The sequence below is a fragment of the Mus pahari genome, chromosome 19 (assembly GCF_900095145.1).
Source record: "Mus pahari chromosome 19, PAHARI_EIJ_v1.1, whole genome shotgun sequence".
Classification (NCBI taxonomy): domain Eukaryota; kingdom Metazoa; phylum Chordata; class Mammalia; order Rodentia; family Muridae; genus Mus; species Mus pahari.
This window is the reverse complement of record NC_034608.1, coordinates 85,454,508-85,470,530: the sequence shown is the minus strand read 5'-3', so window position 1 is coordinate 85,470,530 and position 16,023 is coordinate 85,454,508. Positions and strand designations below refer to the sequence as shown.

Here is a 16,023-nt window from a genome sequence, read left to right as displayed (position 1 = left end):
GAGTCCTCTTGTATCTTGGGAACGCTTTAAATCGACGCTGACAATGTGCCGGCACTGGGCCCTATGTAACCTGCTGTTTTCTAACTCAGTTAGAAGGCAGGCACAGAGAGGTTAGGCCAACTGGCGGAAGCCACACAGCAGGACCACCAGATCCCAAGGAAAGGCCAGGATGGTGGGATCCCAGATTGAACCCTCGAGTTCAAATTCTGTTTCTTTCTGGCTTGGTAGTCGGGGGAGCTGGTGTGAAAACACCCCGCCCCCCATGATTGGAGGAGGCTAAGAGGAAACCCTAGTGTATCCCAGCACAGCTGGGGTCCATCTCTCCCCCTTTGTCAGCCAAGTGGTCCAGTGCCTGTCATTTCCACCCCCCTCCAATTGGCTGTGGGGACGGATGACGCCACTGGTTGCCATGACAAACACCCGCCTAGGGATGTGGGTAGTCTGGAACCCACCATTGTAAAAATAGTCTGTGTCCCCAAAGTGGCCGCCCGAATGAATGTGTCTGTTGAGCTGAGGCGTCCAGAGAGTTCATTTCCCAACATTCCCACACTGTCTCTATGCCTCAGTCTCTGAGCCTGTACAGTAGATGCTGAGTAATGAGACACAACATGATCGTTTCTGTTTAATTTGTTGCTGGGCTGATCAGTAGCTGGAAGTAATGTGCCCTGGTCGTGTGCACAGTTTTCCTGATGTTAAATCCACTTCCAACACAGCTTTCTTAAAATTAAGGGGGAAAAAAAAATCTCCCTGAAGAAGCAGGTGGTGGTGCAAGCCTGTCATCAGCAGCTGAGAAGCCAAGGCAGGAGAATCGCTGAGTTGCAGGCCACCCTGGGCTACACAGAGAGAGCCTGTCTCTCATGTTAGGGAATGGCCCAGCCGGGCAAGCCACCTGCCAGGAAGCTGGTGCCTGTCTTTCCCTGGGATCCACACTGAAAGAGATGCAAGTTGTCACATGTGCCATGACACAAGTGTGTGTGCATACAAACACACAGACATAGCCACATGATCAGAAGGGACTCCGGGGGCAGTGGGGCCCAAGGCCAGGCTTCCTTCTCCTTATATACAGGACAGGCAGCCAAAATTGGTACAGATCAATTTTTTTTTTTTGAGTTCTCAAAGGATAAATCTAAGTGTCCCTGGACCAGAACCCACAACTTCACAGGCTCTGAGGATCTGGAGAACTAAATTGGGTTACTGAGGTGACAGGTGTGTCCCACTAGTCCTAGCACAGAATTTACATGTTTGTTGTAAATTATTATTACTTGAGACAAGTCCCCCTCTGCAGCCCAGGCTGGAATGAGAATGTTCCCGCCTCCATCTGCCATCATGGAGAGGACAGATCTGAGCCACTGCACCTGTCTTCATTTCTTCTTTTCCTTTCATTATTTTATTACATTACTCATTCATCTTGTGTGTGAGCACACCCCCTCAGTCATTTGCAGAAGGATCGAACTCAGGTGGCCAGATTTAGCAGCAAGCCCCCTTTCCCACTTAGCCCCAATTATGTATTCACACCCCCTCCCCACTAGCAGGGTCAGGCAGCTTGGGCGCCGGGTGGGAATCCTACAGGAGAGAGTAAGGACTAGCCACTGAGCATGATGGAAGGCTGCAGTTGGCTCGAGGACCCCGAGGCGGTGTGTAAGCAGGGAACGGGCCTTGACTGGATCATGGGAGGCTGATGTTGGGGTGCAGAGGCTGGAACACTTCCTAGGCTGACCCCACTCTTTTTGTCTCATTTCAGAAGGAGCTGAGTCTCCCACGACGGGGGCGTGGGTAAGTAATTTATTCAATGATTAGATTAATACAGCATTGCCTTCTCTTCTTCCACTTGTGCATCCTCTGAGGCAGGAGATCTCATCCCAGAGCTCAGCAGACCCCTGGAGATCCCCTGTCACTGCCTTGCAAGGCTGGTGTTACAGGTGGGCTGCCGTCATGGGGTCTATGAACCTGAACTCCTTATCATTTGTAGCAATTGCTTTAACCACTGAGCCTTTCCCCAGAATCTCCCTTCCTTGCCCTTACCTCCTCCCAAAGAACGCTTCCCAGGGCTGGAGAGATGGCTCAGCAGTTAAGAGGTCCTGAGTTCAACTCCTAGCAACCACAAGGTGGCTCACAACCATCTGTAATAGAATCTGACGCCCTCTTCTGGTGTGTCTGAAGACAGTCCGAAGACACGTATAAATAAATAAATCTAAAATCAGGCAAACAAACAAAACAAAACAAAACCCAACAACTTCCCATCTTGGAGTCCAGCCAAAGCATAGTTGGGTGTCTCGTGCCTGTGATCCCAGCAACACCCATAAAGATGAGGTAGATTGACCGTTCCAAGCCAGCCTGGGCTACATAAGATCCTGCCAAAAAACCAAAACAAAACAAAAAACAAAAGCCAATATTTGGGGGCGTGACTCCAGTGTAGACAGCTTGCTCAAAGACTCGAAGGCCATAAGCTCGAGAGGTGGCTCAGTGGCTAAAGGCAGTTTGCTGCTATGTTCCGGATGCATTGGCAGCCCCAAAAGTTGTCTTCAGACCTCCGAGTGTGTGCAGGGACAGACCTCTTTCACTAAATAAATGTAGAAAGATTTGATTCTCAGCACGGGGGGGGCGATTATGAAATATTAACTTCTAACCCAAGTACATTGGAATGGGCTTGCATGACAGAGACTCACTTCCTTTTGGCGCCCGCCAACAGAATCTGTGATGCTGCCATCATCTGCGGAGCTCTGGAGCTCAAAGAACATTTTGTTCGGTGCGTCCCGGGTTTACAGATGGATAAACAAAGACTGGGGGAGGGGTTCACCTCCTGTTCGCTCCAGGGAGCAAACAACCCTGGACGCCCCATCTTTGAAAGTCGCGCATGCCTCAGTCGGAGGCTTACAAGTTTTTGAGCACCTACGAAGTGCTGGGCCCTGCCCGTTGGAGAAACAGGGAAAAGAGATGGTTCAACCCCTCTGGCGACCCGGTTCTTAACGGGGGGACACAAAACGTGAAAAGTGTGTGCTCAGGCAAAATTAAATGGAATGGGACAGGCGCCCGGGTCATTTGGAGGAGGTGAGGTTTGGTGTTGGAGAGGACCAACGGCGGGCAGGGCAGGAGGAGTCAGGCGAGGCGGTCAATGTGTGGACAATTCCAGACAGGGGGACCAGATCTGGAACCCGCTTTGGCAGTGGAGGCGGGGCTGGGAGGAACAAACGCAGGTTCTGAGAACAGGTTCTCAGTCGCCCCAAAGTTATGTGCACTACGGCTGGGGCGGGGCCGGACCTTGTCCTTAGTGCGTTGTGAGGGACCGGGGGCGGGAGGAGCGCAGTGCACCGACCTCGAGGGTAAAGTCAGGGCCAGAGTCCTCCAAGAGCTGCTAGCTCTGCCACCGGTGCTGTACGTGACTCGACACGGGCTTTCAGGGACCAGATCTGTAGGGGCGCGACGATGGGAGGGAACATGACAATGAGATCTCGGGTGGGAGATCCTGGTCCACAGAACCCAGGTCTCCTTCCCTTCTGGCCCGTGGCTGGGCGGCTGAGTGTTCAGGAAACTGGTCTAAAGAGGGTCAGACTGCAGCCCCCAGGATTGCGCGCAGGTCTCCATTCCGAGCGCGCACGCTCTCCAGAGCTAGACGCTCAGCCCCGCCCCACCGCGCGAGGCTCCGCCTCTGTCCCTGCCCTCCACCACTGTTCTTAAGCGGTACCGCCCACAGACAGGCCCAAGAGCCAGTCCAGAGTCCACACACACTCAGAGGCCCAGCCCACCACCTCACCCCCGCGCGACTGGGATCCTGCAAATTGCTTCCAAACGCCCAGCCCATAGTATACTTTTGAGGCCCAACCCCACCACCCGCATCGGGCTCTGTTGTACTAGGCCCCGTCCTCTTCACGCTCCTCTCTCCCAAACCTCTCCCTACCTCCCATAGCTCCGCCTCTCATTCTATAACATAGTCTACACACCGGAATCCACGCCCACTTTCTTAGGACCTCACCAGAAGCCCGGCTCCTCACCTATAGCTCCCCTTGTAACTCCGCCCACACCTCATAGTCCCGCCCCATCACCCTTTAGTCCAGCCCCGCATCATTGTAGTACTGCCCCTCGGTCCACCGCCTGTCCCACTCCTGGACACGCCCCGTAACCCGTAACCCCGCCCCGAGTCCCCGCCCCCGCCAGCCGCCGGTGCGCGCGTCCCTCTGTCCATAGTCCCAGAGCGTCTGCTCGCGCCCGGTGCCACCGGGCGTCGGTTCCCGCGGCGCCGCCATGAAGTCCCGCAGGGAGAAATTACTGATCCCCGCGCTGACGCTCGAGTGAGTACGGAGGCCCGAGCACCGCGGTACGACCCCTGGGAATCCGCGGGGGTCACACCGGGTCGCCGCAGGGTCACCGCTCGCCTCTGTCTTGCAGTCTGTCGCCCAGCAGCCAGAGCCCATGCCTGTTGAGCCCCGGCAGCCCGTGCAGTCCTTGCAGCCCATCGCTGGGCCTGCAACCCTGGAGGTGAGTGGCGCCGCCCAGCACGCGCACCCTCCACCAGGGGCCTTTCAGACCCCCTGGCTGCCCCAGGCCTCAGTGTCACCCCCTCCTTGGCTTCACATACCGCGGGAACACCCAGCCTCAGGCTGGAGCTGGACAGGTGTCCCAGGCCAGGTCAGAACTTGAGCCCAAGGACTTCTTGAGACAGGTGCTGGATTCCCAGGGCCCTGTTGGGTAGTGACCGCGGGGATCTGCCAGAAACTCTCCCTGTGGTCACACACAAACCCAGTGGGCTGCACCAGACTGAAAATAGCCATTTCTGCTCTGATCATATTTCCTACTGAGGGAACTGAGGCTCAGAGACAGGCCTGTTATGATTCCCTAACTATGGGGCCCAGCTTAGCCACCACACCCCACTTAGAGTCAGCACCACCCTCTGTGACTCTGGGTCAGGTATCAGGACTTGCCCATGTGAAAGTCAAGCCTTCACTGACCTGGGAGCCATTTATGCCTTAGTATGAATGAGCTGCTTGGCACATTCCGTAGATTTTGAATGGGGAAGACAAAATACTAGGGAGTCCACACTGAATTCCTATTGGGTTACTTCATTCCCTCAGCAAACGCTTACTAGGCACCTAACCAGTGTGCCAAGTGGAAAGTCCATAGTTGTGAACAAGAATGGCAGACATCTCCCTCCGAGGGTTCTCAGTTGGTTGGAGGAGGTGGCCAGCAAGCAAGCAAGTGACGATGTTCAAATGCTGACCCCTTGGGGAAGCGGAATGGAGCCATGGACAGAGCTAGGTGAAGGTAGTACTGGGCAGCTAGCGCTGAGTGTGCAAAGGTCCTGAGGCTAGCGCTGAGTGTGCAAAGGTCCTGAGGCTAGCGCTGAGTGTGCAAAGGTCCTGAGGCTAGCGCTGAGTGTGCAAAGGTCCTGCGGCTAGCGCTGAGTGTGCAAAGGTCCTGAGGCAGCCTTTCAGGGGAAGAAGGTCTTGTGGTGATTAGGACATCTGGAGGAAAGCTGGTTTGTCGGGAACGGGTTGCCCAGTGGGAGGTAGGCACTGCTGTTGCCACACTTCCTCAGGTGTGAGGTCACATACATCTCTAAGTCCTTGGTTCCAACCCAGGGGAGGGCAGGTGAGAGGAAAGGGAGGAACCCTAAATTGGGGTTGCATGTGACTGAACAGCTTATACCTAGAGGAAATGGAGGCACTGCTGGGGACTGGAGCCCAGCCTACCAGGCAGCCACAGTCACCACCAGAGGGTGGCAGAGCTACTTCGCCCGCAGCCCCAGAGCCTTGAGACTCTCACATTTACTGCCCTGTGCTGGAACAGAGTGAATGTGATTTGTCTGGAAATCATTTACACCTCAGTATGAAAGAGCCGCTCTACTGTTGGAAAAAAGGTCCTCGTGTGTCCCATAATCCTTATGATCCCCGACCTTGTCGACCCACCTGCCTCTCCCATCTGCCCCCCCCCCACACACACACATGTCACTCTAAGGTGCATCCTCTGGAGTGCAGGCAGATCCCAGTGTTGGTGGAAGGAGCGCACCTGCTGAGTGAGAACATCTTTCTGCGCCATTGCTGGGCGTTTATTTCCTTTACAACCTTGAGAGTCCCTAAAAGGCTTGGCCTGAATCTCTCTGCTCACACTGCATGCTCTGGGCAGAGCCCTGAATGCAGCAGGTGCCCAGTATGCAGCAGGTGCCCAGTATGCAGCAGGTGCCCAGTATGCAGCAGGTGCCCTGAATGCAGCAGGTGCTTAGTTGATGCTCTGGCATGGATGGATAGAAAGCAGGTAGAGGGGCTCTGTTGTCCTTTAGGGTCAAAGGCCATCTTGATTTGGCCCTACAGGCCACAGACTGCCCAGGGCCTTGGAGGCCAGGTACAGAGGGAATGGACCTGGGGTGTACAGGGTATGGGAGCTGGGGACAGTGGTCCAGTCGTTTGGAATGTGGGAAGAGGTGACAGGATGGGTTGGCCAGATTAAGACACACCCAAGTCTTTGCCATTTAAGCAGTAGCAGAGAGATAAAGCAAAGTCCCCACAGCCAGTCTCAGGTGATGTTATGGCCCCTGCCCCAAGAGGGTGTCATCCAGAACCCCTCGGCAGAGGACCTGTGAGCAGGGACCCCTGTAAGCTCAGCCTGGCCGGGCAGGCACCCTGGATAGTTGCATAGCCCAGTTCCTCAGAGTGGGAAACAGGCCAGGCGGGCTGCTGGGGCATTGGGCAGTGCCTGGGGATAAGGAAACAGCTGTGTATCAGGTGTGTTGTGGAGGTGTGTTCCCAGGCACAACAGTGGTAGATGGCTCTTCCTGGAGGTGTATGGAGCCAGGGCTCCATCACCATTTGTGTCCACAGAGTCAGGAGGCTTTGAGCTCGCTCAGTGCTCAGACCTGACACAAGGCTATCATGATCCTCTTGGTCACATGTGGCCACTGCAGGGCCTGTCCTTGTGACTCAGAACATGGGCTCTAACACTCTGTTTCTCCAGGTCTTTCTATGATGTGCTCCTCAGCTTTTGTCCCCACATGCCACCAGCTCCTCACTGGAGGCTTAACCCTCTATCCCAGCTTCTCAAAGGTCTTTCTTTGCTTTCCAGGACAGACATGGAGGTGCTCTAACACCATCCATGGCTCCCTGTCGCACTTTCAGTGAGCTCCAGTCCTTATTGCAGCTGTGTGGTTAGCTCGGCGAGCACCCTCCTCCCCATCTGTGACACCCTTTCCCCATGCCCACTTATTCTCTTCTTTCTCATGGTCAAAATTATTATGTTGCCTGCCTGCTTGCCTTCTTTCCTATTTCTTGAGAGAGAAATAGCGTCCAGGCTGGCCTTAAGTTCCTAGCTGTACCCCTCAAGGCCTGTGACGACAGGTGTGTGTGGTGAGGGCTGGGGTGGATCCCTCCATGCCAGGCAAGCGTTCTGCCAGCTGAGCTATATCCCTCTTTCTTTGAAATTACTCTCTGACATTCTTCATCTGTCTCCTTATCTGAAATCAAGGACTACCTTGAAGTCACCCCTAGATGTCCCAGAGGCAGGTAAACTCTAAGTGTTCAATAAATGTTTATCAAGCGAATAAATGACTGGATATGGGTTTGTGCTGCGGCCAGCAGCATGGGGAACCCCTGACGTGGCAAAGAGCCTGGAGGAGACGTGGCAGAGTCTCAGAGTGACTTGAGAAGGATGAGTTGGGGAAAACCTGGGCGCCTGTGCCTCAGTTTCCTCAGCTATCTTCTCGTACCAAATATAGGGTCTGAGCTTCAAATCTGAGCAAGGCTCTGATACAAAGTGTCTAAAAGTCCAGGGAGTCAGGTGCTGTCAGAATGACTACCACTGGCTACCTAGGACCTGGAGGAGGACATATTCTTTTGGTTTGTAGTATATCGCCTTTGGTAATGGTTTTCGTGGCCATGCACGCTGCGTTCATCTCAGGCATCATACGGATGGGAAGGAAAGGGGCAGAGCCAGGCAGGGCTAACACCTCAGAGTCAGAGAGCAAACCTGTCACAGCCTGCACTAGCACCGCCAAAGCCCCACTCTGCCGTCCGGGCCCTAGCAACGCCCCGCCTCCGTTGGTAAGGCTAAAGCAACGCCCCACCCGCTTGATGTGGCCCTAGCGACGCCCCGCCCTCACCGCGCAGTGCCCTAGCAACGGCCAGGTAACCCGGCTCCCAATGCTCAAACCCTAGCAAAGCCTGGGCTGCTGAGGTCCATAGCAACGCCCCGCCCTCCTGCCAGGGTGCCTCTCCCGGTGCTTAGAGCTCTAGCAACATCCTGCCTGTGTTGCTGAGGTCCATAGCAACGCTCCGCCTTCGCTACCGAGAGCCCTAGCAACGGCCAGGTAACCCCGCCCTCTATGTTCCGAATTCTAGCAAACCCCTGCCTGTGCTGCTAGGGGGCATAGCAACGTTAGTCCCAGAGCCCTAGCAACGTCTACTATGCCACGCCCGGCTGCTCGGGGCCCTAGCAACGCCCCGCGCTGTTCCTCAAGGCCCTGGCAACGCTGGGCATGGACAGGCGGGTTCTAACTGCGCTCCATCCCAGCGCTTCCGGCAGAGCTGTAGCAACAAAAGCTCCCTAGTTGGGGACCCTAGCGACGCCCCGCCTAACACTGTAGCAACGCCTCGCCCCCCTTCCTCCTCCATCACGATGCCACGCCCCCTCAGTCTCCGCCCCGTGGTTGGGCGGGGCTCCCAGCCGGGCTTCCTCCTTGCTAGCGCGCGCGCTCCTTGTTGCCCGCGGCCACTGGGCCGCTCTGCGGGGCTCAGGCCGAATCCGGCCGATCTGGCCGAGGCCCCGGCAGACGGAGGGCAGCAGCATGTCGGACCCCAGCTACTGGACCGCGGTCGCGGCCCCCGGGCACCGCAGCCGCCTGGCCAAGGGTGCGCTGCTACAGCGTTCCAAAAGGTAGGGGCGGCTTGGGGCGCAGGGTCTAGCTGTGGACGCCGGTATTTGAACTCGGAACTCGGGCCTTGCAAAGCGATGAATTTGGGAAGAATGAAGCAGTCTGTTCTGGACACTCAGCGGAAATGTTGGCGCAGATGCAAATACTCATGGCCCAGGCTGACGAGTGGGTGGCAGGTCTGCAGCCAAGGCAGGCATGCCTGGCTTCTCATCGGCCCAGGTCCTCCTCTGCAAGGCACAGAGGCCAAGAGAGATGGTGCCTCAATTGTCGACCCAAGTTCTAATTGTAGGATAGCTTTTACCGTGCGGTGTGACTCCAGGCCATTCCTCAACCTCTCTGTGCTTGGGTTTCTCTGTATTTAGGTTTGCATAGTTGGGAAAAGTCTGGGTTGCAAGGACCCTGAGTGTTCGGTCCAAAGCTTCGATTGGGCCTTGAGATAGTGCGGTGCCTATTATGGCTTACAAGCCTTTTAGAGCAAGGAACAGTGTAAGCAGTTGGCATTTAATGTGTGCTCAATGATCCAGGTTCTCTGAGGCGTTCAAAATGGTTGTTTTCAAGGTCTAAGCATAAGAGAAAGGAACCAACCAGTCTCATTGGCTACGGGCGCAGGACCATGGGGCAGCCCGGGCAGGGAGAGGATGTGGCTGCCAGTGTGTGTCGTGTGCAGAGGGGGGGAGCGACAGGAAGTCTTGCAGGGCCCTTTGGGTTCCGCTTCTGCACCCACACTTCAGCCTAGGGGGCAATTCTTCCCCCTCTTGGTTGCTGTCGCCCCGATTTCCCTGCGTGAAGAGCAGGTACGGTTGGTGGGTCCCCCAGCTCAATGCTGGTTTGTACTGTGTCCACACCTGTGGCTTAGCTGACTCTGGGGGCGTGGCCTCCTGTAGGCAGGCTCTGAGAGCGTAGGTCCCTCCACCGCCAGCTTCACAGGGTGATTTTGTGCACCTTCTTGGTGTCCAGCTTCCTGCAGCAACAGACAGGCTGGGCTCAGCTCCCTACAACCTATGCCCTTTGCTGCCTGCGACGCCTCCTGTCTTGGCCTGCAAACTGTGCCCTTCTGTCACCCAAACCCCTCCCTGCCTCCTTAGGGCCCCGCCTGTCGCTCCCTCCCTGACACTTCTACAGAGCTGCGTTGGTGGACTGTGTGGGTTGCTCTCCTTGCCTTCAGTCAGAGCCGCCGTTGCTGGGTGACTGTAGGGGGCTGGGGAGGAGGGTAGGATCCCTGTGACTTCAACTCTGCCAAAGTGGAGGCGGAAGCTCAGGGTCTGGTGGGCAGAACGGGCCAGAGACCTGGGCTGGGGGATCAGGGCAGGTGGGCCAAAAGGGACATGGGTTTGTACGTAGCTCATGCTGGCCCCCAGTTCAGAGACAGGATTGAAGGGGTGTGATACCACAGACTGAAGCATTAGCTCTTTGGCGGGATCTTGGGACGGTAGGGACAGCAGGTTCAGGGACAGGGAGGGAGAGTGGAGCTGGCTTCCTACAACCACAGCCTCTGGGCATCTCCTGTCTCCACCAGACATCTGGGTGTGCCTGGCTGCCATCATGGTGTAAGATGAAGGGCCAGGGGCTGGGAAGGAAGAAGTCAGTGTGTCCTAGTCACCTGACAGTGTCCCCATGAGACTAGATGGGTGTTCTCCCACCATGTCATACGGTGGTAGTAAGGATGGAAAGGGAACGTTGAAACAGTTTGTGTCCCATGTGTCATCGTAGGAGATCAGGCATTGAGAGTCACCTCTGAGTCTGTCCCGAGGCCTGTCTCAAGAATAAGAAGATATGTTTGTGCTGGGCGTGGTGTCACACGCCTTTAATCCCAGTACTTTTGAGGCTGAGGCAGGTTCTGTGAGTTCAAGGCCAGCCTGGTCTACAGAGTGATTCCCAGGACAGCCAGGGCTACACTGAAAAACCTGTCTCAAAATAACAAAAAGAAGGGTTATTTGCCTAGGGTTGACTCCCAATGGGTCTGAGAACACCCTTAAAGGGACCAACCACAGGAACATCATGGTTGGTCTGAGCCGGCTTGCAGCCAGCCACAGCGCACTCCCAACTGTCCCCCTGTCCCTCACTTTTGCCGTCTAACCCTGCTGTCCCCTCCTATCACAGCTGCCGCAGTGGCAACCGTAAGAGCCTGGTCGTGGGGACGCCCTCACCCACTCTCTCCAGACCTCTGTCACCACTCTCTGTCCCAACTGGTGAGCGGGGGAGATCCAGGTGGGTGGCTGGGTCCTGCTGCCACCCCAAAATGACAGTGTCCCCACCTCCCCTCAGCAGGTAACAGCCCCCTGGACAGTCCTCGGAACTTCTCTGCTGCAGCAGCCATCAGTTTCCCCTTTGCCCGGAGGTGAGTGTCCTGGCCTCGCGCGGGACTGCTAACCCTCGCGGGGCCAGCCCTGCCTGGCCCTCATTGATTTTTGTCCCCCTCCCTTGGCCCCTTCCTGCCCGGGTGTCTGGTGGTGGTGGTCTCTCCTGCGGCTCCTGCCCTCCACAGCCACCTCTCTCACGGTGACAGGTAAATTCAGAGTTCCGGTCTGACTAAATCAGAAACTCACTAACAGCTACAGAGGTTGACTAACCAAGTACGGACACGGAGCCCAGGGCCTTTAATTCCACCAAGGATTGAGCCACCAAGGCTGTGTGTGCATGGGTGCGGGGGCTGAAGCCCCCCTGGGGTACCCCTGAGTTGTTTGTGGGTTGGGATCTTCCAGTACCAACAACTGACCGGCCAAGCTTGTGCTGCACCTTATCAGGGAGGGCTTCCGGAGGTAGTAGACCTGGCTTCCTGGAGGGTCCTTGATCCAGAGCGGGCATCTGCCAACACAGCTTGCTGCAAGTCCCCACCAGTACAGGGCCGAACTGTTCTCCATCTGTCCCTGTCCTTCTCCAGGGCTGACGGCAGAAGATGGTCACTTGCTTCCCTCCCGTCCTCGGGCTATGGGACCAACACTCCCAGCTCCACTGTATCGGTACTGACAGCTGCCTGGGCAGGTGGAGTGGGGTGGGGGTGGACTGGAGCGGACACACGCCCTGCTGTGATTTGTGGGGCTCCCGCTCTAGGCCGGGAGGGCTTGCAGTGAGCCCCAGAGGGCCTGCGGGATGCTAGGGTGCTGGGTCTGGGCCGTGACCCCGACCTTCTCCTTGCCCCAGTCAAGCTCGTCCTCCCGGGAGCGTCTACACCAGCTCCCCTTCCAGCCCACAGCAGACGAGCTGCGCTTCCTGTCCAAACACTTCCGCAGCTCAGAGAGTGTGGTGGACGAGGACGGAGGCCGTTCTCCGCGCCTGCGCCCACGCTCACGCAGCCTCAGGTAGACTTGGGCTGGGACCTCTCCACCCCACCAGGGCCTCCTCTGTGACCCTCACCCTCCTGTGTCACCCTTTCAGCCCTGGACGCACATCAGGAACCTTCGACAACGAGATAGTGATGATGAACCACGTGTACCGGGAGCGCTTCCCCAAGGTGTGCTGCTGATTCCTCTGCCCTGTAGCTGCCACCCTCTGCTAGCATGGTCTACTACCCAGGCCCTGCACCCTGTCACTCCCAAGAACCCCGCCCACCACGAAGGCTCTGTTCCTAGCCAGTCACCAGAATCAGACCCTCTGCTGAAGCCACCCCAGCTCTGATCATTGCTGTCAGCCCCTGATCAGCGCCACCTGTTTCGGTTATCCCTGTCCCACCCTTTATTCTACCCTCTGCCTGTCCTGTCCGACTATAGCCCTGCCCGCGACTGAACCGCCCTCTCTCAGACTCCTGGACTGTCCTCTGATCCATTTCTGTCATTACTTCTCCCCCCTCCCCCGCCTCCTGCCCACCCTCCCACCACTGACCTCTGCTCTCACTGCAGGCCACAGCGCAGATGGAGGGCCGGCTGCAGGACTTCCTAGCAGCATTTGCTCCTGGCGACCGCCTGGCACTGGCAGACGGTGTCCTGGGTTTCATCCACCACCAGATCGTGGAGCTGGCACGGGACTGCCTGGCCAAGTCCGGCGAGGCTCTGGTCACCTCCCGCTATTTCCTGGAGATGCAGGACAAGCTGGAGAGGCTGTTACAGGATGTACGTGGGGCCGGGCCTGACAAGTGGACACGCCCACATGGGTGGGGTGTGTTAGGGGACACGCCTTTTTGGGGTGGAGTCTGCCGAGCGGTGGCTGTTCCCTGTCGGTGTGGACCGGGCCTCTTCTGTGGGCGGGTCTCGTCAGGTACACTTGCCCACAGGCTCACGAGCGGTCCGACAGCGCCGAGGTGGGCTTCATCGTGCAGCTGGTCCGGAAGCTGCTCATCATCATCTCCAGGCCAGCGCGGCTGCTCGAGTGCTTGGTAAGCCGAAGGCGGCCTCCTGGGATTCCGGGGACCAGGTGAGGGCTCACGCCTCACGGCCTCTCCCGCGCAGGAGTTCGACCCGGAAGAATTCTACCATCTGCTGGAGGCCGCAGAAGGCCAGGCCCGCGAGGACCAGGGCGTGAAGACCGATCTGCCCCGCTACATCATCCGCCAGCTGGGCCTTGCCAAGGACCCGCTGGAAGGTGAGGGGCATCCAGAGCAAGGACGATCTGCTTCCTAGTCCCAACATCATTCTGCCGCTTTATGACAGTGACCCCTGCCACCATGTGTAATGTTCAAAGACTCACTGGGGGCTGTTGTTTGCCAGTCCCTTGGAGAGCTAAGGCTCTGAGGCGTGGCTTTGCTAGAAGATTCTGTAGTTCTTGCTACTTGGCTACATAGTGAATCCTGTCCAAAGAGCAAAAGAACAAAACCGCAACAACAACATTTGATTTCTTTGACAGAGATCCAGCCCCTGAACGACCTTGATGAAAGCCAGCCGCCTGCTCCTGGATCCCCTGAGGTGAGTTACAAGCTGAGGTAGAACTGTGTTGTCCTTTCCTGGGTGGTTGGATTAGGGGTGAGTTTGCTGAAGTATATATGCTTAATGATTGTGATTTGGGGGTGTGGCTGCAGCGGGACACTGTCCCATCATAGAAGTATCCCAGAGTTGGACTGGGCTAAAATGGGCACTGAGAAGGTGGGTCTTGAAGGATGTGTAGAAGTTCGCTGGGAAGCAGGCTCTCCTCACCCCCCCCCCCCCAAGAAACTTCCATACTGGTTTGACTGGTTTGGATGGAGGGAAGCAGCATGAGTGAGGCAGTAGCTAAGACCTGGGGCCAGCTTTGCAGTGGACAGGCCCTGAGCTCTCCCCTTGCAGAGCCGAGGCCTGGGTGGTCCGTCTCGGAGGAAGCCGTGTGAGAGCGACTTTGAGACCATCAAGCTCATTAGCAATGGAGCCTATGGGTGAGTCTTGGGCCCCTGCTGGGTGCAGCATTGGGCTTGGACTGATGGCTACTCAGCGTCCCCCTTCCTGTGTGCAGGGCCGTCTACTTGGTGCGCCACAGGGATACGCGGCAGCGCTTCGCCATCAAGAAAATCAACAAGCAGAATTTAATTCTGCGCAACCAGATCCAGCAGGTGTTTGTGGAGCGAGACATCCTCACCTTTGCCGAGAACCCCTTTGTGGTCGGCATGTTCTGCTCCTTTGAGACCCGCCGCCACCTCTGTATGGTCATGGAATATGTGGAAGGTGTGGCCCCTAGGCTGCTGGCCCGCCCCCCTTCCACCCCTGGGTACAGCTGGGGAGGTCCAGAGAGGGATGGGTGGTGACCCTGGAGGGCTTCGGCAGGTGAGACGGCCACTGTGCAAGGGAAAGAGCATGTACTTTGGCACTAGCTGTGGGCAGAGCTCCATCCGTCTTTGAACGCTACCCTGCTGGGCAGAACCTGTAGACAGAATCCCTGCCCCTTGCTGACCTCAGCAGCATGGGCAGGACCCAGGCCTGATCCAAGTCCTTGTGTAGGGGGTGACTGCGCTACGCTCCTGAAAAACATGGGCCCACTGCCCGTGGACATGGCACGCATGTACTTCGCGGAGACGGTGCTGGCACTAGAATATCTGCACAACTATGGCATTGTGCACCGAGATCTCAAACCTGACAAGTGAGTGGCCGGGGTGTGGCTGTGGGCGGGGCCGGGGTGTTAGGGCTCTGGTAGGTGCTGCTGGGACCTTCTGGGGTTGCCAGGGTGGCAGCAGAGACCCTGCACACGTGCACCCCCTCTGCCTGTAGGATGGAGCTCATCCAGTCCCACCTGTCTCTGAAGCAGGCAGCGCTGGGTTCCTAGCCGCGTGCTGGTGCTGCGGGGTCTCAGCTCAGCAGATGTATTTGACACCTGCTGTTTATCTCTGCACTTCATTTCTGTGTAGCTGAAATGGTGCACACACAGAAGTCACAAACACGTGCCTCTTTGTGCGCCTAGGCATAATAGAAGGGACCAGTGAATGAATAGCGGAGTATACAGAAAGTGAGCTTTGGGGGGGGTTTATTTGTAAGGAGTGGATGTATCTGCACAGTGCATAAGAAAGGTCACAGCGGCCTTTAATCCCAGCACTCGGGAGGCAGAGGCAGGCGGATTTCTGAGTTCGAGGCCAGCCTGGTCTACAGAGAGTTCCAGGACATCCAGGGCTACACAGAGAAACCCTGTCTCGAAAACAAACAAACAAAAAAGGTCACAGCAGGTCGTGGTGGAACAACCTACAGAGTGTGAGGCCACCCTGGGCCACATGAGCAAAAAGTTTTTTGTTTTTTTTTGTTTGTTTGAATGCTTGTGCATTCTGACATGGGTTACCTAGGGAGACCGGGTCTCAAAACAGTATCTACAAGGGGTCTCAGCCAGTCTTGGCAACTGTGCTGGCTCTGGCCTTCCCACCCAGCCTGAGGGTCCTGGCCTTACCCACAGCCTGCTCATCACCTCCCTCGGCCATATCAAGCTGACAGACTTCGGCCTGTCCAAGATCGGCCTCATGAGCATGGCCACCAACCTGTATGAAGGTCACATCGAGAAGGATGCCCGAGAGTTTGTGGACAAGCAGGTGTGAACCAACCCAGGCTAGGCCAGCCTCATTCCCCATGTGTGTAGGTGTGTGTGGGCTAGCCTCATTTCCCATGTGTGTAGGTGTGTGAACTAGCTTCATTCTCCATGTGCGTAGGTGTTTGTGAGCTAGCCTCTTTTCCCATGTGTGTAGGTGTGTGGGCTAGCCTCATTTCCCATGTGTGTAGGTGTGTGTGGGCTAGCCTCATTTCCCATGTGTGTAGGTGTGTGGGCTAGCCTCTTCCCATGTGTGTAGGTGTGTG

The 16,023-nt window shown here is 56.6% G+C and overlaps 1 protein-coding gene across 1 annotated transcript in view; it reads left to right on the top strand.

Moving 5' to 3' along the window:
- Positions 1-16,023, top strand: part of Mast3 (microtubule associated serine/threonine kinase 3) — a 26,327-nt gene that overhangs the window by 3,876 nt on the left and 6,428 nt on the right. The window contains exons 2-15 of the mRNA XM_029531712.1: positions 1,742-1,773; positions 10,955-11,043; positions 11,120-11,192; positions 11,736-11,814; positions 11,996-12,153; positions 12,230-12,305; positions 12,691-12,900; positions 13,062-13,163; positions 13,237-13,369; positions 13,631-13,689; positions 14,047-14,132; positions 14,210-14,418; positions 14,692-14,830; positions 15,629-15,761. Of these exons, the coding sequence (XP_029387572.1) occupies positions 1,742-1,773; positions 10,955-11,043; positions 11,120-11,192; positions 11,736-11,814; positions 11,996-12,153; positions 12,230-12,305; positions 12,691-12,900; positions 13,062-13,163; positions 13,237-13,369; positions 13,631-13,689; positions 14,047-14,132; positions 14,210-14,418; positions 14,692-14,830; positions 15,629-15,761 (1,578 nt within the window). The remainder of the gene's footprint in view (positions 1-1,741; positions 1,774-10,954; positions 11,044-11,119; positions 11,193-11,735; positions 11,815-11,995; positions 12,154-12,229; positions 12,306-12,690; positions 12,901-13,061; positions 13,164-13,236; positions 13,370-13,630; positions 13,690-14,046; positions 14,133-14,209; positions 14,419-14,691; positions 14,831-15,628; positions 15,762-16,023) is intronic.